This window comes from Rutilus rutilus (genome assembly GCF_951802725.1).
Source record: "Rutilus rutilus genome assembly, chromosome: 8".
In the NCBI taxonomy this organism is placed as follows: domain Eukaryota; kingdom Metazoa; phylum Chordata; class Actinopteri; order Cypriniformes; family Leuciscidae; genus Rutilus; species Rutilus rutilus.
Window position 1 is genome coordinate 22,081,654 of NC_140222.1, and position 25,029 is coordinate 22,106,682.

At 45.1% G+C, this 25,029-nt stretch overlaps 1 protein-coding gene across 1 annotated transcript in view; it reads left to right on the forward strand.

Moving 5' to 3' along the window:
• Positions 1-25,029, forward strand: part of bcor (BCL6 corepressor) — a 40,933-nt gene that overhangs the window by 9,337 nt on the left and 6,567 nt on the right. Inside the window, 10 exon segments of the mRNA XM_084416762.1 lie at positions 50-3,067; positions 4,325-4,381; positions 4,783-4,978; positions 6,802-7,089; positions 8,173-8,562; positions 12,306-12,607; positions 15,125-15,268; positions 15,270-15,404; positions 23,328-23,494; positions 24,331-24,476. Coding sequence (XP_084272888.1) covers positions 50-3,067; positions 4,325-4,381; positions 4,783-4,978; positions 6,802-7,089; positions 8,173-8,562; positions 12,306-12,607; positions 15,125-15,268; positions 15,270-15,404; positions 23,328-23,494; positions 24,331-24,476 — 4,843 coding nt within the window.

Consider the following 25,029-nt stretch of genomic DNA (forward strand, 5'->3'; position numbering starts at 1 on the left):
TCCCTCTCCCTCTCCCCACCCTTACCACTTTTTTTCTCCTTTGTCACAGGTGGATGCGAGTACAACCTGCAGAATGAACCCTCTCAGTGCGCTTGGCATCGATCGGACCAGCTTGATGCGGGAGAGCCTCCGCGTTCATGGAGGGATGGTTTATCCACCAGGAATTCGGACCTTGCCAACAGAAAAGGGCTATGTTGGTGACAGGATCCCCGACTTGCTCTACAAACCAGATGTGTCTCTCGACAGCAGAAAGAACACAAACAGTTATGTTGGACTCTATAAAAGTTCCCCACCTGGGATTCAGAAGTCGCTGATGGTGCCTGGGACTGGAGCAGACGCTTTAGGGTTGGACAGACGGGTTGTTTCAGGAGATAAGCCCCCAGAACTGAGTCTCAATGGTGGTAGCTATCTGCGGGTTCCTTGGATGAGTCCTTACCATGAAGCTGGAATGTACCCTTTCTTAGACTCTAGTAAATACACTGCTTTGAACATGTATAAAGCATCAATCCTTTCACAACCACCACATTACCTTCCTCAGCATCTGGCCTACCAGTCTCTATGTGCAGGAGGCAGTGCAGCTGGTACAGAGCGCTTGTTTTTCATGCCCCCGTATCCCCCTGCACCTATATCATCACCCCTTCCTCCTCCTCTCAGGATCCCCACTGCAACTGTTGCCCCTACTGCACTATCACCTATGATGCACCACCAGGACAAAACAATACAAAGTATTGGTCAAAGGATTCACCATGAGCCCTCAGCATTTGGGCAGCAGACATTACATCAGCAGACCCAGCCCCACCATCAGTCACCCAGTGATAGGCAACACAGCAGCAGTGGAAACAGTGCCAGCAACAGCAAGTCCATCCGGACCCCATCCAGCAAAAACACAAGCAGCACTAGCAGTAATGCTAGCAGCAGTAGCAGTGTTGGTATTAGCAGCAGCACCAGTTCCATAGTCTCAGTAGACTCATGTCCTTCCCATGTAATGCAACCACCCCGCCCTACACCACGCCCCGCTCAGCCACCTGCAGCCCCCCCACCCCCTCCTCCACCTCTTGTGGATAGCACTATGGAGTTCCAGAAGCCTCTGTATAGGAGTCCTTCCTCATCCTCGTCGTCATCATCACCATCGGTTGCTCACCCTATCTACATTAGCAGCATGTCCCAAGAGCTTCGCTCTCCAATTCGGCCAACTAGCCAGAAGCCTAAAGCCAAAGAGGCAACCATGGAGTCCAGAGGTATGGGGAATGAAAGAAAGGGCAGCAGCTCACCTGTTAAGACCTCTTCTGAGAAACCACTTCAACAGGGACCTATTACCAAAGACCCAGCAGACAAGCCTTTAGACCTGTCTGCCAAAATCATTGACTTCGAAGGACCTACCAATGGGTACCCCCAAAAATTAGAGGCCTTAGCCAAGCTTGGCTATTCCCCCACTGCCCGTTATGGACTTCCCCCAAACAGGGAGCTTTTAAAAGAAACCCTTTCTCCGGCTGTTAGCACTACTTCTAAAACTCCAGAAAGGCCTGAGATAATTAGCACTTTACCTTCTTCCTGGGTAGTGCCAAGTCCTACCCAGACAATCAGCTCTGAGGCCAGTCAAAACAAGGGCTCCAGCATCATCAAGAATAAGAATCTTGAACATGTGGTGCCACAGTCAAGAAGTTCCTCTTGTTCCAGAATTGATGACCAAAACAATGGCTCAAACCCAAGTTCTGCACCTATTGTCATGACTACAGCATCTCGGCCATCATCTGTCTCACCTTCTCCCAAGATTAATGGTGAATGGCCAAAGTCACTTCCCACCCCACCAGAGAAGACCCCAACTAATAACCATGGTGGCAGCCACCCCACAGCTACAAAGCCCTCAAAGACGCACAAAAAAAATGAATCCCCTGAAATTGGCTTCAAGCCCCAGCAATCACATTTAGATAATGGACATGCTCCAAGCCACCTTTACATGCCTCAGGGTGAAACTTATCTTCCTCCCAGCTTAGCATATTCTAGCAGATATCTCTCATACCCAGTAACCGAGAGTCTTTCCCTTTCCCACTTGCAGTTGTCAGGAAAAGGGCCAGTGTACCCTCATCCAGTTATGCTGGGCACTAACAGTCTGTATTCAGCACGTTTGCCACCCAAGCATGGCATCCCATATGGCATCCCACCCAGTCATGGAGAATATCTGACCTACCACGACTCACAAGAGATGGTCCATCCACTAATGTCTCCCCACCTGCCCCTGGACCACAAAGTCACTGAGCGTCTGGAACTGAGGCACAGACCCCTGGACAAGCCTTGGCACCACGACGAGACTCCGTATAAGCGCCAGAGCATCACTGACACAGACCCAAGTTACAAATCTGAGAGGGAGTCAGAGAGACAAGAAATTTTGGGCTCAAAATCTCAGAGCAAGCCTCACACAGTGAATAAAGAGGAGATTGTCTGCATCGACCTGGTCCAAGATGACACAGATGGCAGTCCAGAGCCAGACAAATATAGTGCCATCGATGTCAAATGCAAAGAGCCAGCTAAGCCAGTCGGCAGTGGGACAGGGATGGCAAATGAAAGTGGCAGTAATTCTGAGGGGAAAGAGCCAGAGCTCATGCAGATCTTGCGCTCCAGCCAGCCTGCCGTATCCTGGCCAACTGATTCAGAGCGACGGACAGAGGTATGTAGTCCACCTCGTCCACAAAAGCAGTCTGACTCTCCTGTGCACAGCCAGACTGAAGAAAGCTCCTCTGAGCATAGCCCACTACCTGACATGTTGGAAGAGCAGACACTACGCTGTGCCAGAACCTCCGGCGAAAGGGCTCGAGGTGATGGTGCTGAATTCAAAGTTGATCGGCACCACGCTCATCAACAATATGTGGACTTGGGCAAGGATGGACTAGAAGACACAGAATCTCATGAGGAGGAGGAGGATGGACATGGATTGTCTAAAAGCAAGAGATCCAGCTTGGCTAAGAGAATAGCCAACTCCTCAGGCTATGTTGGCGACCGCTTCAAGTGCGTCACCACTGAGCTGTATGCAGACTCCAGCAAATTGAGCCGGGAACAGCGAGCATTGCAGGTCAGTTATGCAATTTTGTATGTTGGTTAGAATGAATAGGGAAGTTTGTGCAATTATGAAGCATGTCACATGTCATTGTCACATTTTCTGTTTGAGAATCATTCAGGTCATGTAAGAGTGTTATAATTTGAGAACACCTCACATTTTCTCTTCCCTGGTCAACTCTTCAAGGACCAGTAGCTGTCATTGAATTAGATAAAGTTTCCCAGCCATCCTGAGATTTACAGACACACTTTAAAAATAGCTCAATGACCTCAGTTTCGGCTTTGAACGAGCACTTGTATCTAACTTCCACACTCGGTTATATTGAACGCCTTGCTAATTACAGATCTCCGTAACCCACTCTCCCTCTCCTGCTCTCTCTTTCTAGCAGTTTTTGGGCCCCTGCTGTGAATCTGTCAAACAGGCTTTAATGGCAGAAGTTCTACAATTAGTGTGAGAGAACTTGTGTGTTTATACAAGAACACACACGCTTGAGTGTGCGGTTCAGTCAGCGGCCGAAAGGGTTAACACAAAGTGCCGTCTGTGGCTGCTTTGCCCAGTCGTGCGGAAGCTCAGCTGCCAAATGTTTGTGTGTGTGCGTACGCGTGCATGCATGCCATGGCCTTGCTAGCACATAATGCTGCAGGCAACTGTTAACCTGCAGGTGAGCTCTGGAGACCACTGTGTGTGTGTGAGTGTGTGTGTGTGTGTGTGGGGCATACCCAAACATAATCACACACCCTTTCCTACAGGCTTCCATCTTGCACTCCTTTCCTCTCTTTACACACGCACACAAAAACATGCACACCCCCAGGCCCCCAATAGCCATGTCAGTGGTGGCAGCCCTCCCAGCTTAAGTGAAATCCGGCCCATTCTTTCCTGATGGGGAAGATTAGAGTTCTTACCAGCAGCAGCGAGCAGAGCGCTCGCCGACTGGCAGAGTCATTAGCGCACACACACATAGTCGCGCAGTGGAGGGAGAGTAAGGGAGAGGCTGATGGAAGGCAATGCCCTAATTTCAGATAGCCCACACAATTTTGGAAAGTTTTTTTTAAATAAGCCCAGTGTTTTCTATGCATTTCCACATATCCTTTTAAAGTTTGTATGATTTAAACATCAGCTTTTAAAGCCATATCATTCTCAGATATTTTCCTGAATTCCCCCATATTTTTTGTGTAATGGTAAGTTAATGTTTGTTTGCAGATGTGTTAAATTTGTGTAAATATTCAATTCAAATCATTGAAAAAGATATTGAGCCCCATTCTGATTGCTTAGATGGAAGGATTATCACAAGAGGACAGTAATTTAAGTCAACCAGCTGCGTTTTGGGAGGTCAGTTCATTTTATTTTTAAACTACTAATCAGTTGAAATGAGTAACACTTAGTTTTGCGCCCACAGGCGGTTGTGAAGTTAGACTTTTTTTCTTCCTTTTCCTCCTATTTTAGGGGTCCTGAAAATTGCATGGTCAAATTTGAGTAAAATGAATCCCCTGACTTCACCTGTATCACTTAGCTTTTGTTATAAGTTATTGATATGCATTTTCTGAATTGACTCTAATGCACTTTAGCTCCTGTTCTACTCTCACTGCAGATTTATTTTATGCAAGTCTTATTCTGTTTTTTTTTTCCCCTCTATTTTTGTTGTACTGGAGCACATGAGAGACAGGCTTTACAGCTGGTGCTCGTAACACTGGATCTGGTTTCACGATTGTGCTGTGTGTGTGTCTGTGTAGCGTGCGATGATGCGTTTCTCGGAGCTGGAGCTGAAGGAGAAGGAGGGGTGTGTGTCGTCTGCAGCGCCCGGACTGGGAAGAGAGAGGGAGCTGGCAGAGAGCCAGTGCGGAGCGGGAGACTGGGAACTGAGCCAGCCAAGCTCCAGGCCCTCCGCAGCCCTTTCGGCCCTCTCTGATCACACCGAGCAGCACAACGGTAAGACATGCGCACACACACACACACACAAGCGCAATCCTTCTCGCACTGTCTCCCTCTCTAGCACTCCCTTTTTTCTTTCTCTTTGCTGGCTATCTTTGTCTCACACTTTTCTCTTTCTTGTAACGTCTGTCGTATGCGCTGTCTCTAACTTTTGTATTGCTTGCAGGCTGCTTTTTTCATGCATTTCACTCATCGTCTCTTCTTTTGTCCTATCTCCTGAAATCTTCCTTAACCATCCCAATTTTAAAGACGCTCCATCTTTCTTAACCCCCCTCAATCCCCTTACACTTCCTCCCCATGTCACTAGGGACGGTCCCTGCACTGTGGCGCTCCATGCAACAGCGTTAAACCAGCGGAAACGACGTGGTAAACATGGCTTCCGCCACCGCCACCCTCAAACAGGAAGCACACAAATAAACAGGCACATGCTCTGACTCTACATCTTTCTCTTTGTCCCTCTTTCTATGCTGTTTTGACTCTTGTTTTTTCCACTTGAGCTTTGGTAATGGCCTAATGCCATCAGATTTCCAAATCAACACTTTGCTGCTATGTGACCTCGCTCTCCCTGGTGGCTTTCACAGAGGCGAGGCGTTTCCTGTGCATGTGGGTCAGAGTGTGTGTGTGTGTGTGCGTGAACACTTGCATGTGTGTCAGCCACACAGACAATTAACAGTGCTCTGGATTACATAAACAGAGTGCGCTCAGCAGACTGGCAGTCCCTGTGAAGCTCCAAGGGTGAAAATGCTACATAAAAACCTTCTACTGTAGTTTTGATCAGAGCTTTAATTTGATCACATCTGCCGAATACCATTCTATTCAACAATTGATACAGTTCAAGTAATTGATTTAAGAAACCAAATTGATTATTTGACTTTGCGTGACCTTTCTGGATGTTTCATGTCCTTCGTTCCTCTCTTGATTTTTATGCCCAGTCTGTCCTTCAACATCTCCCTCTCGCTCTCTGGGAATGGCCACATTAACTCTCTCTGGGTGACGCAAACGATGTTACCATGGTGATCTGTTTTGGTGCAGAGTTGCTATGGTGCACACATTGCCATGAATTATGGGATGCATGTGGTGTTAGTCACATGCTTTGTGCGTGTCTGTGTGAGCCCGGGGCAGGGTGGGCTGTATTCTTACCCAGGCTAGTATAAAGGTTGCTCTGTTCGGCATGGAGAGCAAGATAATGAAGTTTTTGGATGTACAATTATGCACTATTGCATAATTTTTGATAGATTTGGTTTGTGTGACTTATTTCGGCTAGATGAATAATGTGCATGTTTTTTAGGACGTGCATGTGCCTCAATATGCGGTGTGTGTGTGTGTGTGTGTAAGAGAGGAGCGGGCGGTATGGAGCGTGAGCCCCTAGCGCCTGTCTTTGATCTATGCTGCTGCTCTTAGCTGCCGGGAGACATTCTCAAGGAGCGCTTTTCACTGCCACACACAGAACGGGAGAAAGCAGGAGAGGGGGGGAGGAGAGTGCGAGGAGAGAGAGGAAGGGGGAGAGAGAGGAGACTTGAGCTGGGTTGCCGCTTGCGCTCTTGGCACGGATGTTTCGGGCTAATTTAAGCTTGCAGAGAGCGCAAGCAAGCGCGTCCCTGTTTGCCGTCTAGCTCCCCATGTGGGATGGGTGTGGTGTAGTTAGCACAAACACGCAACTGTCCAGGATGGGGGGGGAGGTTTCTGTAGTCTTTTCCTCTCTATATCTCACCATCTCTGGCCTTGTGCTCTACTGGCCTGTCGTGGTTCTTTTGAACTTGGAAAAAGGTCTTTCTTTGCAAGCAGGTGACTAACACATTTGTGTTTTTGTGGCTATGCAGGTGTGACACCAACATGTGCAAACAACAGAGTTCCCGTGCTCCAGCGGTGCGGCCCACCATCCGACATCCCGCAGTCCCGGCGAGCAGAGGAGAAGAGAGTGAGGGATGTGAAAGGAGAGGAGGAGGGGTCTGTTGGCACGGCGACGAGCAGGAAACGTGCATTGGGTTTGGAACAGAGCCAAGGCCACCCTGATTGCACACACACCGCAGAAGAAAGAGATGGAGAGAGACGGACGAGAGGAGAGGACGATAATGGCATCGCGGCGAAGAGAGTGAGGCTGATTTCAGGTAGACGTCTCGGCTGTCTGTCTCTCCAATGTCCTTAACGATATCTGTCCTGTTTTCCATCTTTTCATCCCGTTCGTTCTTTGCCAAGTAGTGGATGGTCCGCTCTGTCTTTCATCTTATCGCCAATCTCCTGTCTCGCTTTCTGACACGTCTCACTCTCTCTCTCCAGGGTTCAGCTGTTCTTTTCCTCTTTCCTCTGCTCAGTCCCGCTTTGATCCTTTCGCTGGCCTTTTCAATTCATCTTGATTTGTGTTTATTGCCATCACATGGTCCAGATAAACACAACTGCCAGGCGTTCTCTACCCTGCTCTTTCTTTGTGCTCAGTCTAAAGGGCGTTTTCAGACATCAAAACAATCTTTGTTTAAATTCGCATCATTTAAACGTGTCCCAGAAAGCATGTTTTTGTCAGCAAAACTAATGTGTCTGCATGTGGGGCTCTGTTCTGCTCCGTACTTTCATTTAAAAGCTATCAAACTTGTGGGTGTTTGTGTTCTAGGAGGAAACAACTCAATTAACAATTGGAAAGCGATTCCTGCTTTAAGTGTGCAACCCTTTGTTTATACTTTGCATGAACATCTTATGCATTAACACAAGTGGACAGTGCTAAATTCAGCTGTAAACCGGGTGCATTGCATTCTGGAGATGCATTATTATCCAATTCTGGAGATGCATTGTGATCCGACTAATAACTTCTAGTGGTTAGAGATGTATATGGCACATAGCATTTGTATGTACAGCCTAATGCATCCTAAATGCAACATCACCTGATTCATATTACCACACAATTATTGTGCCAGAACAAGGGGTTTTAAACTAGTCCAATTTTTAAAAAAGAAAAGTAAAAGGTCATGCATTTACAACACTTGGGATGCAATGTCTGGTATCTTCTGAACAAATTTGGGCACAGTTTAGTACCTAATATATGTAGTCTCAAAATCAGAATCACCCCTTGTCTGAATTTGAGATTCATGTTAAATCCAGTTGTACACAGCAATTCGTCCCAGCTGACCACGTAAAATTGGATCATCCTATCCAGATGTTAATACAAGGTATTAACGGATTGCCTCTATCTATCTCCACAGACGTGTGGCCGCAACCCTCAGAGCAGGAGGTGAAGAATCTAAAGGTGTGTATCGAGTTGACGGGTCTTCGGCTCAGTAAGCCCCGCCACCTCCATAATCTTCAGGAATTGTGGGATAGACAGGGGCAGCTCAACCATGACAGGCCGCAATTCGGAGCTCCCAACCTGGGTTTGCCTCCCACATCCAAATCCTCTCTTCCACCACTTCAAACCGCCAGGAGGGATAAGCTTGACCCTTGCCCCCCGGAGATCCCGAGAGTCACCCACGGTGTCCCTGCTGTGGATCGAAAGGTCAAAGCAAATGGATTTGAAGACAAGGGGGTGAAGAGGAAAGCAGAAGTGGAGAGAGGTTGGACTAAGGAACAGCTGGAATTCACTGGATCCGACACAGGTAGGCTACATCTTCCTATTCTGTCATTTAAATGCATAGTTGTAAGCGGAGAGTAGCGTATTCTGGGTAGAACAGAGAATCCTGTCGGTGAAAATAGAGGACACTGTTTCAACAGGACCTTGGACGTAAGATGGCAAGGGACTGAGGTGTAAATTGGTTTTGTCATCTGTTATCCTGTTTTATTTGCATGACTAAACGGTTTCCTCGTTTAGCTATTTAGTCACAAACTGGTCAACTGTTCAGGTAGAGATGCTGATGCAGGTTTCATATGCCTTGGCTTACATACTATACCTTACACCCTACCTACAGCCTACCTCCTACAAATACATACTACCCTACACACAACATCCTACACCCTAAAAACTACACTCCTTTTACACCCTATACTCCACATACTATGTCCTACACCCTAAATAAAATGGCCTACACCAGGGGTGTCCAGGGTATTCCTGGAGGGCCACAGTCCTACAGAGTTTAGTTCCAACCCTGCCCCAAACTGCATTTTCAAATAAGCTTAAAGGACTTGATTAGCTGGACCATATGTGTTTAATTAAGGTTGAAGCTAAACCCTGCAGGGCTGTTTGGAGTTTGACACCCCTGGCCTACATCCTTCTCACATCCAACGTAGTTTACGGCCTATACATTGCACCTGACATAGGCTACACCCTACTTACTACATAATACTACCTATATACTACAATCTTTACCCCACGCATACTTTACCTTTATATACTATACAAACTACATCCTTTCATGCTACATACAATGTTCTACATACTACACCCTGTTTCTTTCGAATAGCACATCTGTAAATGGTGCTCTAAGCAAAGACTAAGTCTCATTTAGTTATGCAGGTCAGAAAAGGACCCAGAAGATGAGAACTGAGCGGGGAGACACAAGCAGTGTGAATGAATGAGACACAAAGAGAGAGGGAGCGAAAAGCTGTTAGAAAGCAGAGAGAAAGGGTGGAAAAGGAGGAGTGAAAGAGAGAGGATACGGAGCGCTGAGGGGAGAACTAAGGTGAAAGACGAGAGCGCGGCAGTAGAGAGAGGCAGATTAGAGGAAAGCGGAGCACGTCGCCCTGTGTCTGCGGCTTTGGGATAGCAATAATGATTCTTGTTGATTGACAAGCCGCACTTGCACACGCTCACACACACTCTCTCAGACGCTTGCGTCCTTGTTGGTATAAAAGCTTCGGCAAAAAAACGCATGCCGCAGAGTAATGAGCCTTGAGATTCCACAACTGTGCAAATAACGTGTGTGTGTGCGTGTGAGGCTGCCCGTCAGTATCTTGGCTGCTGGATATTGTGCTGGCGTTCTGTCAGGAGGATTAGAGAGCAGCAAGACGAGACTCTTTATCTTGCTCTATCCCTCACTCTGTGCGTGTGTGTGAGTAATATGTACTATACATATGTATCTTGGTTTTACTCAAGCTGAGAGATGGTTTGCTAGTTAATGCCTTATTGTCTGAGTGTGTGTGCGTTTGTGTGTGTGTGCCCAGTTGCGTGCTAATGGGAGGCTAATATCCCCCAGATGTCCCTGTCAAAATCCGTCTCCCACCGCACACATACATACTCTCGCTCTTCAGCCGAGGGAATTCGTACGCACATGCAAGCTAATTTGTGTTGTCTATGACGAGGTGTGAGGGACAAGACACGCATGCCAGTGATGCACAACTCTCCGCTGTAAGCCCCAGGGTGTGTGTGTGTGCGCGCGTTTTTAGCACGCTGCTTTTGTTCTGTTGATTTTTAAAGGCATTAAGGTCTTTGCTCCCCTTTTGCTAATTGAGTGATTCACTTAGGTTGCAGAGCACGCACACTTCTGTGCTTGTGTGTGTGTGTGGGGTAGGTGCGGTGAATCCGGTCTCAAGGGTTCTCGGGGTAGGACTTTAATTAGCCTGTTGAAGGAGAGGAGCACATTACGCAGGCTGGAAAAGTTTGCCCATGAGAATGGGTTCTCATGCGCATACGCACACACACGCGCACATACGAACAGTTGCACAGTTGGTGGTCTGCGTGTTGAAGGTTCTCTAAGGTGCTTTTGTCTCGGCCCAATCTATTAGATCCGCCAGTTTCGCCTCCAACAAACTAAATCATTGCATTTCTAAGGGGACCGTTGATGTGAAGTGGATCTGACTTTGCGGTGAGGATACGATTTACAAATGTACTGCTTGTGCAAATTTGCACATGTTTGTGAATATTGGTTATAGTGGTCAAATTATATGTGTTTTTCAGTTAGACATAATCTAGACTGTTTTTATGCTTGTATGCAAAATTTCTAATGCTTATTTTAGACAATATTTACTCAATTCACAAAAATTGTAAAAATACGTAAAAAATATATTCTATTTCTTAGTGAATGTAAAAACACTTATTTTAAAAACACTTACTAAAAAAAATTTGAAAAAATATGAATGTAAAAAAACAAACAAAAAACGTATTTTAAGATAAAATGACTATCTATTAATAAGACTGTAAGAACCTGGCAAGAATCGGGTTATCATTCAGTTCAGATCATTAAGTTGCTAAATATCCAATGAATTGGCCTGCCTGATATATATCGGTGTTTAGCTAGTCGATAGTGTGTGTTTTTGTTGGCTATGTGGTCTTCTGTCTTTGGCGTTCTTGCTTGCATACGTGAGAGAGATTTCCTCTGCGCGGTGGGGCTCTCGGGGTGTGTGTGTGTGTGTGTGTGTGTGTGTGTGCGCGCGCGACTGAACGGGGAATATGATGAATAATGGAACAGATGTGGAGCGTGCTCGGTTTCTCTCCCTCTCTCGGCCTTGTGCTCACCCTTTCATCGTCTCTTTCCCTCGCTGCTGCATCTCTCTCTCTATTCTTCCACTTTTACGTCCGTCCGTCAATTCTCCTTTTCTGTTCGCTGTTGCTTCCCTTTTCATTTGATTTCCCTCTCTTATCTTGCTCTTCCTTTCATGTTTCTTCTCTTTTCCCTTCCGTCCTTCTCTGCCGGTTGATGTTATCGCTTAAAAGTGGCTCTTTTGCGCGGGCTCTAGTCACGTGATGCAAAATAGAAAGCAGACGAAGGAAAGGATACATCAATTTTTGTAAATCTTTTCGTGCTTTGTCCGTCCCTCGTAAGGCGGTCAGCCTGCTGCCGTTCGTTCTACTGCTGTCAGTCTGATTTACCTAACAAGACCTTAAGGAAGCTTCTGTCGGTTTGATCTTTGTGTGTTTTGCCCATGATGAAATCGTAAATCCCAGATTTGTGTTGTTGCAATTTTTTGTGTTGTTTCTTTCCTGTTATATATGCAAGTAGAGGCTGATTTTATAAAAGCGCAAATTTGTGCAGTAATATTTGTTTGGTATGTGTGAGAATTTATGCTGAAAAGTTGGCATATATATATATATATATATATATAGACTTTTGCATCTGAACTCTTCATATATATATATATATATATATATATATATATATATATATATATATATATATATATATATATATATATATATATATAGTGTGTGTATATGTAGGTGTGTGTGTATAGATAGACATATATTGTCTATTTCCCCACCCTTTCTTTTTCTTAAAGCTTATTTTTTTCCCTTTTCATTCTACTTTAGTATTCGCAGCAAATTTTTATGCGTTTTACCAAATGTTAACATTTTGCAGAATTATGTAGGTTTTCCATTTCAATCAGTGCAGAATTTGGCCAAAAAAGTTCAGTACTTCAGATTTTAGCATGAGTGATTAACTGTTTTAATTTCTCTCTTTCTCTCTAGCTATTCCTGTTCTCTCTGACGGATTTTGTGGCGATTCCATAAGGAAGTTCTCCTCCGCTATTCCTTCTCACCTTTCTGACAAACGGCGAATCAAGGACCACCGGAAGTCAGTGGGATCCTCCTCACCCTCTCCGGACCCCGACAGCACCTTCCCTTCTCGTTTGCGCCGGCACGGCGACCCTGAAAAGCCAAAGGGCAAGCGGCAGTGCAAGACCAAGCACCTCGGCCAACAGGAGCGCAGGATGCTGTTGCAGTCGACCAATGAGGAGTGTCCTGAACTCAGCCCCGCCCACCAACACAAGGTAAGAGCTGCTGCACATGTCGATGTGATAACAGGTCGAGGTGCTCGTTTATCCGCACAAGAATGTCCTTTCTTTGTCTGTGTGTGCGAGGTTAACCATGCTCTTTGCTTTGGCTCGAAACCCAAGCGTTCTCCCCGGGCTCAGCGAGGAACCATTTAAAAACGTGTCTCCAATCACAACAATGTTAATCATTCCAATTAGGGAAGCACCACGGCTCTCTGGGACGGCACAACGGACGCGGGAGGGGGTCATAGCGTGTGTGTTTAGAGTGCGGTTGCTTTGACCTCCTCTTGTGCTGAAAGACAGACTCCCAGCGGAGAGACGCAACCGAGGGGGAGGGGAGGAGTGAAGGCCGGGTCGGAATTCTGGTCTCTTTCTCTCTCCGTCAAGGAAAATGATTCCCCAGTGAACACGCTGTGCATTCTTTAAATAACACAGCCTGCGTTCTCCCTGTTGCGATCTCGCATGCAGATGTAGCACACACACTCGTAGCCTACGTTCTGCAGCCAAACACAAACTCACACACACACCTTGAGTTCACATTGTTAACAGCAGAGAAACACACTCGTATGAAAATATTATGTAGGTGTTTACACAATACAGTGTGTGCGGGTTTACTTAGTTTGAGAAGTGAGAGACATTTTCCAAATCATGACATTGGGGACATCAGTATGTCCTCAATCGGAAAAAAAAAATACTCTGAATATACTGATAATTTGCTTATATTAGCGATTAATCAATTTGGCAGTACTAAATAATAATAATAATAATTTTATAAATATATATTATGTAAATATGTATCATAATATTTATACAATATTTTTTTTTCTTTTTTTTCAGGGGTCAGATTAGGGGTTGAGTTAATCTTGGTCTGTCTAATCTATATGTTCTCATTCAGACGACCAAGTAAATGTCAGTCGTCATATTTTGAGATGCTCATTTTCCCTGGGCTGTTACAGGCCTGGCAGAGCTCTGTGTGTGTGCGGTGTGTGTGTTTACTCTGACAGCTGCTGCGCTCTGGAACTCCTCTGGGGTGGGTGGAGTTCCCGCCCCGATCACCCCCCTCCCCCCTTCCCGACCTTCAGTCTGCTCGCATGAACTTGCGGCCTACACGCACACACATACAGGCCACTCATCCGCCGCCCTACTGCGCTCCACAGATAGAGAACTCGTACACGGAAGGTGGGAGAGATAAAGGGAGTGGGAGAGAGCCAAAGTCTTCCGTTGTTTCCTGTTTAACTTTCCCTGCCGGGGAACACGATTGTTGACGGATCGGCGTCTGCAGCTTTCCATCCAGCTTGCAAGAGAAAACAGAAATATTCACAGTAGAAGATGCACTTTGTTCTGTTAAAAATGTGTTTATGGGACATTTGTAGTTGTGTAAATAGTCTCGGCCCGTTTAACTGAAGGCCAAAAATAACCTTGCTGACCATGTGGGGTGTGTGAGTGAGGAACCTTTGTTGACAGTCATACTTTTGTTCTTGGTTTATGGTGGGAAACACTGTTTCCTGTCGCTGGGCTAAGTTTTCCACTACTGCTAAAAAAATCATCCAACTATGTGGGAATAGTTACTTATGGAAGCTTGTTTCCATCCGCAAGAGCATAAAAAAAAAAGGTAATTGCAACTTTTTATCTCACAATTTGGACTTTTTTTTCTTGCTTTTCTTCTCAGAATTGCGAGTTATAAAGACACAATCGTGATATATAAAGTATTTTTCCCTCAGAATTGGAATTTATAGCTCGCAATTGCGAGTTTATATCTCACAATTCTGAGAAAAGTCAGACTTGCGAGAAAAAAGTCAGAATTGCAAGTTATAAAGTCAGAATTGCGAGAAAAAAGTAAGAATTGCGAGAAAAAAATGTCAGAATTGCGAGAAAAATCAGAATTGCAAGTTATAAAGTCAGAATTGCGAGAAAAAAGTAAGAATTGCGAGAAAAAAATGTCAGAATTGCGAGAAAAATCAGAATTGCAAGTTATAAAGTCAGAATTGCGCGTTTATATCTCAGAATTTTGAGAAAAGATGTCAGACTTAATTGCGAGTTATAAAGTAAGAATTGCGCGAAAAAAAAAAGCCAGAATTGCAAGTTATAAAGTCAGAATTGCATCTTGCAATTGTGAGAAAAAAATCTTAATTGTGAGAAATTGCAATTATCTTTTAAATTGTTTTATTTCGTAGTGGAAACAAGCTTCCATAGTTACTTCACATTTGTCAATTTTCACAGCAAATTTATTTTTATTTTTTTCCAAATTTTAGCCTCTCGCTGATTCTGCCGCAGTGCCGACTATGAACTTGTCGCTGTGATTAATTAGCGCTCCATCCCGCCTGTCTCTTGGCACCAAGCGATTGTAGCTCTGTCACTCTTTTGTCCTCTCTGTCTTTGTACAGAGAGTCCGCCTTAGCCTGTTTGTGGCGCCACATACTGTGACTTTCAAAGCCTGTGTGTGAAATCCAAGGCCTTGTGATGGTGTTGCGATCATAAATGCTAAAGTGACGCATTTTTATTCCCCCCCTTCAGGTGGTGAAGCGTTCCGCCCAGAAGCGGCCAGCATCTCTTTCCGATTACGAGACTTCTCCGGTCAAACCTTGCCCCCTTTCTCCTGCCTACCAGCCCGCGGCACCCCCGACCCCTCCATGTGCCATTCCGGATGCACCGGTACCTTCCGGTCGTCCCCGCACCTCCAGTGTCAGCGGAGCCGCCAATCAGCAGGCCAATGCCGCCCGAAGCACGCCGACTCATCGTCAACAAGAATGCAGGCGAGACTCTACTACAGCGAGCAGCGCGGTTGGGATATGAGGTAAGCGTGCATTTGCGCGTGTGTGCGACTGTGTCTCTCTCTCTCTCTCTCTCTCTCTCTCTCTGCCCTCTCCTGCTCTCTTCGCATCTCATTATTTCTGCGTGAGACTGAGTCTGACATGCGAGAGCCCCTGACAGGCACAGAGCGATCGCTTGGCGTACGCACACACACAGTTTTTTTTCCCTTCTTGCGACGCAGCCTCTCGCTTCCACACACACACACACACATACGCGCTGTCTCATCCCGTTCTCCTTTCGGCTTTTGCACTCCCACTCAAACCTTTCTCGCTCACATTCATTCCCGTGCTTTCACAGGCGCGCTTTCTCGCGCTTGTCCTTGCTCTTTCTCTCTGTCGAACTGGAGAACCTTAACCCTTTGCACTCCGTCTCTGATCTTGTAGTCGGCCTTTTTTGAGTTTAATAAACGTTGTTAGAGTGTTTGATATTTTTGTAACACTGCAGCATTTTTTTAAGACAACATGAAACCGCATTTGAAATTCTTTTAAAGACAACATGAAACCGCATTTGAAATGCTTTTACTTCTGGCAATAACTTTTTCTTTTTTTTTTTACAATTGAAACTGCTTTTTTTTTTACAGGAAATAGTTCAAAACATTCTTTGGGGTTTCGTTTTAATTAATTTAATACATTTTTGATTTGAAGATTAAATACTCTTTAAAATAACGTACACTGATGAATTATGGGTAATAAATTTCAGATTTCTTGCCTTTAAATATAGTAAAGTTTTATATCTCTGCAACAGCATTTTTTTTTATGCAACCGAACAAGCATTAGTCTCGTCCGTTAGTAGATTCCCTGCTGTTCTGGAATTCAGTCGTATTCCACAGTTCTGGAATACGGTGGTTCCGCGGGTTCTGGAATGGCGCGGCGTTCCGTGTCCAATTTGTGCAGATTAATGGGGAGCTGGATTAGTTCCGGCAGTGCGTCTGAAAGGACTGGCACGGAGAACAGGAAATGAGCGATTACTGCTGCGAGCGCATGATTTCTCTCCTTCCCCAGCCCTCCCCCCTTCCTCTCTCGCTCCGCAGCGGTGCCTTGAATTCCACTGAAAGGGAAAGTTTCTTATTGCATTTTACGGAGCATTTTCATCACCGAGACAGTGGTGCTATTCCAGATAGAACACGCTTGTGTGGTGTCGGAATCATCAAGCTAGTTTTACGCTTGGTCTTTTTCCTGTTTTTCCCATTTGCTGCTTTCATCTTTTTTCTCGTTCTGCCTATAACACGCATCCACATGTGTCTGTGGTTTGTTTTCTCACAACTAGGGATGCCACGTTCCGTTGTGTTCCATTCCTTCCAATTTTTTTTTTTTTGTGCTTGAAGTGGCCGCGCACTGACACACACATCCTCACACGCACACATACGTTTGCAGTTCCCCTCCCCCTACATCTCTTGTTTGCGTTTCTTCACCTCCCTTTAGCTCTCACGCCAAGAGTTTTACTGCAACACACACACTCTTTCATTACACTCCGCCAATGCTGACGTCTCGCTTGCGTTACGATGCTGCTTATTTACACTTGTGTTTGGTTGTTGCCTCCCTCTTTTATGACTCAGACAAAACTGGCCTTTGTGTGCTGATTGAAACCTATCGTTATGTGTGTGTGTGTGTGTATGTGTGAAAGAGCCCTATCAATCTCTCTCTCACTCTCGCCCTCTCTCTCTCTCTCTGTCTGATTCTGCTGCGGTTGCTAGACTCTGTCGGTAATTCTGCTCTCAGGCAGAATGGCTCTTTGCCATTAAGGTCCAATCAGCGATCTGACAAGTGCTCTCCGTAATCTCCACGTTAATTAATCATTCGGCTGGAGGTGCTAAACACGCGCTGTTTTAAGCCATTAGCCGCCCGTTCCACACACCTCCCGATCTCTCGTCGTCCAAACCAACGCCCGCCATTAGCGGCCCACGGAAAGAGAGGGAGGTTTTTCTGCAATTCTAACCACAAAAAAAGTTGTTGGTTCTCACAGAAAAGGAAGAATTGGCATTTTGTATTTTGTTGTTGATTTTAAACACAAATTTTTTCTTTTTTCTTTGACTATTGCTAGTAGCTAATAGCTAAACTGTTTACGAATAGCTAAACTGTTATTTTAGTGAAAAACCAAACCTTATATAGGCCCTATAAAAAGCTAAACTGTTGATGAATAGCTAAATGTTAATTAAATAGCTGTTCTTTACTAATAGATAAACTAATTGTGGTCTAATATCTATTGTTTACAAATAGCTCAAATGTATACGAATAGCTAAACTGTTTTTGTCTAGCTAAATTATTTTTCAGTAAAACTGTCTGTACATTCAATTTACACCACACACCATGAAATCAAAATATATATTTTTTTTACATATTGCAGTAGGCTATTTGTTAATGATTTGTTCGTGCACATCATTCTTTTTTAGTTAATTATTTAGTTAATGTGCACTCATAAGCTTTATTTCAAATAACTTCCCCTCCCTCTTGCAAACACATCTCTTCTCTGATGACGTGTTTACCGGCGCGAGGGCGGGAGAAAAACTGTCAATCATGACATCACAGCAATAGCAAGTCCCGCCCTATACATTTATTCTAGTCAGAAAAGCTATCGCAGCTTCCATTTCATGCCGACTAACATTTCATTATGAATAGCTAAACTGTTTCATATGATTAGCTAAACTGTTCTTTGTTGCTTGCTAAACTAACGTTGAACTAATATCTAAACAATTTTTTTCACTAATAGCTACACTGTATACGAATAGCTTAACTATTTTAAAAACATCCATTTTTAGATTTTTTTTTTTGTGCTTTTTTTTTTAACCAGCTAAACGTTGGTAAAAAAACAAAAAACACCCCCCCCCCCCCCCCCCCCCCCCCGTCCCCCCCCCCCAGATTGCAGAGAGCTACAGTGTTCCGCTAGCGGTGGATTTTCTCGAACGCTTGTCGACAGTGTGGGTTCTCGTTACCGCTGAGTCTCAGGGCTTTGTGATTTTCCCCGCTGGCGCTCGGGGTCTAATTCTGCTCTAATGGCTTTATAAATGCGCCTGGTGACATCGGTTAAAGGCGGCTGTTCTCGCGGGGCTGTGCGTGCGCCACAGATACGGTGGGGGAGCGGCAGAGCGCGCAGCGGAGGGCACTCGGCGCCGATCCGTGAGGCGTGTGTGTGTGTCAGAGGAAGCGAGATAAAATGTAATCTTTCCCACCCCGTATTCCTCATATTCTCCCCCCTCTCTCTCTCTCTCCCACTCTCTCTCTCTCCCCCTCCCTCCTCCCCTACACCCTCACGTCGGCCCATAGCAGGTGGGGACAGACCTTCCGTCCGCGTGTGTGTTTTTTTCTGTCAGTCGACAGCGGCTTGTTTTTCTAGTCCTCGTTCGTTCCGTTCCCCCTCCTGCTCTCCTGCCTCATACAGGAAGCCGCTCTCTCGCTGTGTGTGTGTGTGTTTGTGTGTGAGAGAGATAAGCCGCGAGCAGCGCACTGAGCTGCCAGCGCGCTCTGTTTGTGTGTGTGTGTGTGTGTGTGTTAAGCCACGAGCAGCTCCGCGGCGCTGCCAGAGCTCGGAAATATGACATGACTGCGCGGCCGAACCTTTCAACACAGACCGCGGCAGCTGCTCGTTTGTGTGTGTGTGTCTCAGAGCGCGAGAGAACGAGAGTTCACACACTTAAACGTGGCACTCCATCTTAGTCCCAGCGCAACAGCAGTAAACATGTGAAAGGCACGTAGTTTTGCGCGCGCTCTCGTTTCCATTTTCTCATGGGCACGCACCTTCAAAACAAACCATTCTTGGCTTGATGAAACTCCTGGGCGCTTTCAAGCGTTTTTTTGCGCGTGTGTGTGATTGAGTCATTTTGGCTTGCATCAACCAAGCGCTAGTGGAAAAACCTGCGTGTTTTCCACAGTTGATTGCGTGAGCGTGTCCGCTGGTCAAGCTGTGTCCGTTCAAGCCCGCGTGCTAAGGTTATATAGACGTCGACCGCAAAACACAGTCTGTGACCTGAAATAACCCTATGGCATGCATTCTCTGCCATTTAAAATAATCTAAAATGGAATTTAGATCATTAAGTTGGCATATTTTAGAATAAAAAAACAGGGAATGTTTTCCTGATTGAGTAATACGTATTATTTCATCACTAAAATTAGTTTATTTAAAGGGACAGCTCACCTAAAAAAGTCCTTTCATCATTTATTTACTTAAATTTGAGAAAATAAATAAATTCCCCATATGATGAAAGTCAATGTTGTTTTAGACCCTTATTGACTGGACAAAAATAGAAATGTACTTTTGTGTTCCACAGAAGTCAGTCATACTGGTTTGTAATGATATGAGGGTCAGCAAATGATGACACAATTTAAATTATTTTGGGGTAAACTATCCCTTTAAAAGTGTCAGTGTTCACGTGTGAAGAATGTTTGCAGTTTAGTAACCAGCAGAAAGAGTGTGCGTGTATTATTCATAGGGTCAGTGAGGCGTATGTGTGTGTCGCACCCTGTTTTGTCACTGTCTGCTAAGCCTGAGCAAATAGCAGGATACAGACCTTCAACTCAGAGCGACAGCAGTTATATCTTGCAGTCTCGGCCACAGACGCCTCCGGACCGCACAAAATCTGTCTGATGCATATTTCACACAAAACTGGAAAGCATTTTCTTGATTTGGCGAGTGCTAAACTGATTGGCTGACTTTATACAACTTCCGGGACTAAGGGCACACAGGGATTTTTCAAATCAGTCTGCCTGCTGGGTTTATAGTATCGCTTTTCTGGAAGAACTAATCACTGGATTTGACGAATTGTCTTTGAGTTGTGTGCCCTGTTATTGTGGTATAATCTATCTCAGGTAAACCCACCCTTAAACGGCATGTAAAAACAAACTGTGGTTTGCAATCTGCCGTTTAGTCAAAGGTCTGGCTGAGCAAGACGATATCGCATGTTCGCGCACGTACGCATTCACACTCGTCCGCACGTTCAGTACCGTCCTGGCCGGCTGTCAGGGAAATTCCTGATCCGTTAATGATGTACTTCTTCTGTGGAGGCCACCTCAACCCTTTTCACTCTGTTATCACAACTCCCATTCCAGCCGTGGCTCTCTCATTTAAAACCACGCTGAGGGAGTTTCGACGCTCCATCTCCCCCCTCTGCATATCCTGCCCTTTCTTGTCGTCTTTTTTTTTTTTGGTCTGTCTCTCTCCCTAGCCGCTCACTTTCCAATGCAACGTGACGCCTGCTCAGTCTGAAGGCTGTTTTTTCCTGAGTTGCGTGTAAAATTAGAACATTCGTCAGCACTGTGCGTAGCCAGAGGATCATTAAGAACCCGCTACACATTAGACGCTGAAAAACAATTCACACAAAGCTGCCTCAATTCTATAACAGTTTATCAACTGTCTCAGAGTTTCAAACTCTTTATAAACTGTCTCCAACTTCTATCAGCTGTCTTACAATTCTGTGACTCTTTATGAACTGCTTGGGAATTTTAGAACACTTCATTAGCTGGTTTAGGATTCTGGAACTCTTTATAAACCCCCATTCTTGAATTGTGCATCGGAATTCAAGTTCTAGACCTTTTTGAACTTCCTCAGAATTCTACAACTCAACCGCCTCTGAACTCCAGGACTCTTTATAAGCTGTCTTAGACTTCTGTCACTCTTTATAAATATATTTCTGAAATATTGAGAAACTGCTTGAGAATTTTAGAACTCTTAGAAGAATTCTGAATTTCTTTATAAATGCCCATTCTGGAAATGTTTCTCAATAACCTCTGGAGAATTTGTCATACTACATTGAATTCTAGGTCATTTTCAACTACATTTAGACTTTTAGAATTTTATTATAAACTGCTTTAGAGTTCCAGAACTAATTACTAGAGAATTCTAAAACTCATCTGCCTGCAAATTCTAGAACACCTTATCAGGTGTCTTAGAGTTCTGGAAATCTCTGTAAATTGCCTTAGTTTTCAAGAGTTTCTCTTGAAATTCTAGACTTGAGTTTGAACTTGAATGACTGGTTTTAAGAGCGGGGGGCGGCCAGGATCAGAATTCGACTAGAGCCTAGCAGTGACCCAGACTGGTTTCAGTTCAGGTCTGCCTTGTAAAGCTTCCCCTTCTCTTTCCTGGCTGAGCGTCTCTCTTTCTCCCAAAGCGAGCTGTAGTTCTTGCTCTTTTATTTTTTTTTATGATGTGGGTTGGGTTGACTAGGCTTTGAGGTTGTGGTGAAATGGTTGCACTTTGGGTTCAGTCTTGAGCTGTCCTGGCGTCTTGTTTTGTGGGATTGCTGTTGTGAAGGGGTTAAGTGTCTTGAGTGATGCATTGATTGCAGTTGTTAGCTGGGAGTCGTTTTAGCAGGGGACAGCGGGGGAGGAAACGCCACAGCAAAGAGCAGTTCTCACGACAAATCTTTTTCTTGCTAGGCTGTGTGTAACACAGCTTTATTGTCTGTTTAATGTAACACTCAGCTCTCCTGCCTGCAAACACTGAGGAACTCCCTGAGGCGGGAGAGAGAGAAAGACTTCGCTGGAAAGGGAATGAGGCGATGGAAACATAAACGGAAATAGAGAAATTCTCTCTTGAACCGCGGCTCGGTTTCAGAAATTGAGCGTGGTTGGTGTGTGTGTGTGTGTGTGTGTGTGTTTTACCTTCCATGTGTTTTGGTCCACCTCTCCAGGCTGATGGAAGCGAACATCCGCGCTGGAGCGAGAGCTTCCCGTTTGGGCTCGTTAACGGCTCGGCGCCCCTGCTAACGGCTTGGCCTTTTTTTCAGTCATGCCGGCGGCATGCCGTATCCTGGATACGGAGCCGGCGGGAAGCGCGAGGCAGAGCTGCTGGCAGCAGCGTGGGGCAGGTCGTACCACTGTGCGACTCTGTCGAGGGAGGGGTTGAATGCGCTCTCTGAGAAGCTGCCAGAGTTGAAGTGCGAGCGCTACGCCTCCTGAATCCTAATGCCCTCATTCGTCTGAGCGCCGAGCGGACACCGGCCCTCCCCTCTCCAGCCCATCTGTGTGTGTGTGTGTGTGTGTGTGTGTGTGCGCGCTTGTTTTTGTTGCCACCGTGCATGAGGCTCGCGGTGATGGATGAGGGAGTTCCTTTAAATCCGAGCTTGCGGAAGAACTCTCCAATTAATTCCATGAGGGCTCTCTGTTATTCTGCCTTCTTCCAGACAATGTTTTTAATCAGTGTATATGCCAATGGCGGGACGCACAAATGTGACGATCATATTGATATCAGCTGTAATGCCGAAATAAATTGCGTAAATCTTGCCTATTACTACTTTTAGGAACCAAACTTATGACAAAATTGGATCCCAAATCACACAATTCTAGGTTCTTTTGAATTGTGCCAGCTTAGAACACCCTAACAACCACATAGTAACATGCTAATGACTGCTCAGGAACTGCATGGCAACATTCGAAACAAAACTCAAAACACCTTAGCAACTGCATATCAACACCCTTAGCATGTTGTTGGGTTCTTTTGGCTTGGGTTGGTGTACAGAGGCTTCTCCGGTGGGACCCCGTGAGTCCCAGACATTTTTAGGCACCAAAATATCTTAGAGGTGTGAAAATATTGTTGCCAACACAAACATCCCAGCAGACGGTTTTGCACGGGCAAGCACCGCTCACATTTCCCCCCACCTTTCAAGTCGCTCCTACACTGCTGCTGCTTGTAGACTCTCACACACACACACACACATAGTGCCGTCTCAGGCGTCTCGTATAGAAAGTGAACAGCAGGCTTGGGGCAGGATTCGCCTGTAAAACCCCTGATACCTCACACATCAATAATCAGCTCTGGGCAAGAACTGTCTGTCTGCTCTCGGCCTGTTTCTCTCTCTTTCTCTGCGCTCTTTAATGGTGTTTAATGAATTTCAATCCTCGCTGCACCATAGTAACCACTCGTCCTCTGTCTCTCTCTCTCTCTCTCTCTCTCTCTCTCTGTCTCTCTCTCGCTGTAGGAGGTGGTTTTGTACTGTCTGGAGAATAAAGTGTGTGACGTGAATCATCGGGATAATGCGGGTTACTGCGCGCTCCACGAGGCCTGTTCCCGTGGCTGGCTCTCCATCGTACAACACTTACTGGAGCACGGGGCCGACATCAACTGCAGCGCACAGGACGGCACCAGGTAAACGCATGCATGATGTCACCTAAATAAATGAGCCGAAACAATGCAGGACTGGTTTCCATGACTTCCTGAGCATGTGTGTGCCGCTGCGGCGCTGGTAATTACACATGCGCACATGTGCTGACGCTCGCACACTCAATGTCAGTAATTATATGTTTGGTAATAATGGCTTTACAACAACAGAAGAGGCCGAGAATCTTAGCTTGGATAATTACCGCAAGAAGAGCAGATTAGGCGTGTGAGATCCCTGTCTTCGCTATACACTTAAAAATCCAATTTCATTTAGCGTTCCGATTCCTGTTGGAAAGATGAATGACAGTGACAGGTTTTAATGACTGTTTTATTGGGCAATGCCAGCTGATAAAATTAAGGTAATTATGGACAAGTAAAAAATTAAAAATAAACTCTCAATCAAATCAATAATATATATTATTTTATATATATAAAATACATATGTGTGATTGATTCATTGTACAGTTTTCACAGTTAATGAATAATCTCAAATAATAATAATTAGTATGTATTTATAATTAATTTTTTCACAATTTGACACACACACACACACACACACACACACACACACACACACACACACACACACACACACACACACATCTATATATATAATACTATATATATATATATTACATTAGCTTTCTCCTAAGTAATTTTGTTGCATTGTAAAAGTAAGAGGTGTACTGTATAAAATAAGTTATGTCATAGTCTTCTTTCATGATCCAATCAAATTCCCAAGGATAAATGAAGATTAACTGTATTATAAATGTTGTTGTTGTTGTTTGTTTGTGAAGTAAATGATCTGGTCTCTCTTCCAACAGGCCTCTCCATGATGCTGTGGAAAACGATCATCTAGACGTGGTCCGACTGTTGCTGTCGTATGGCGCCGATCCGACTTTAGCCACCTACTCGGGCCGCGGTTTGCTAAAGATGACCCACAGCGACATAATGGAGTGTTTTTTGTCTGGTAAGAGAGCGTTGTTCCTCTCTTCCACCTCTATTCCCAGAATTTCCCTCCTGTAGGAGCGGAGGGTTCAGCTCCGCTTGGCTATCTGGTTACTAAGCAACAGCTGGAGCGGAGGAGAAGCCTTTAGCTCCTGCAAATCAGCTTTCCCTGAAAGGAGATTATGTGTGTGTGTGTGTGTGTGTGTGTGTGTTTGTCTGTGTGCGTGTCTTTATTCGGTCTTGTGTGGCGTGTCTTTTGAAGGGTGTACGGGGCTTGTCTCGCGCAACAATATTTGGAACCATAATCTGGGCCTAATCTGGATCCATACAGCCATCTAAGATTAAAATGGAGTATCATTTTTATGGTTTTAGAACAAAAAAGCTTTTGACATAATTTTGACCCCTCGATTTTAACTGGCTTGACGTGGTGTTTTTCCCACTGGTGGTTGCTGGAAGTTTAAGAGCTTTGTAAATCCAAAGTACATTCTTCGTTTTAAGAAAACACCTGGAAGCCTGATGGGAGACTTCATTTGTGTATCTGGGACTTTTGGGGTAAAGTGCGGTATGTGAATGGC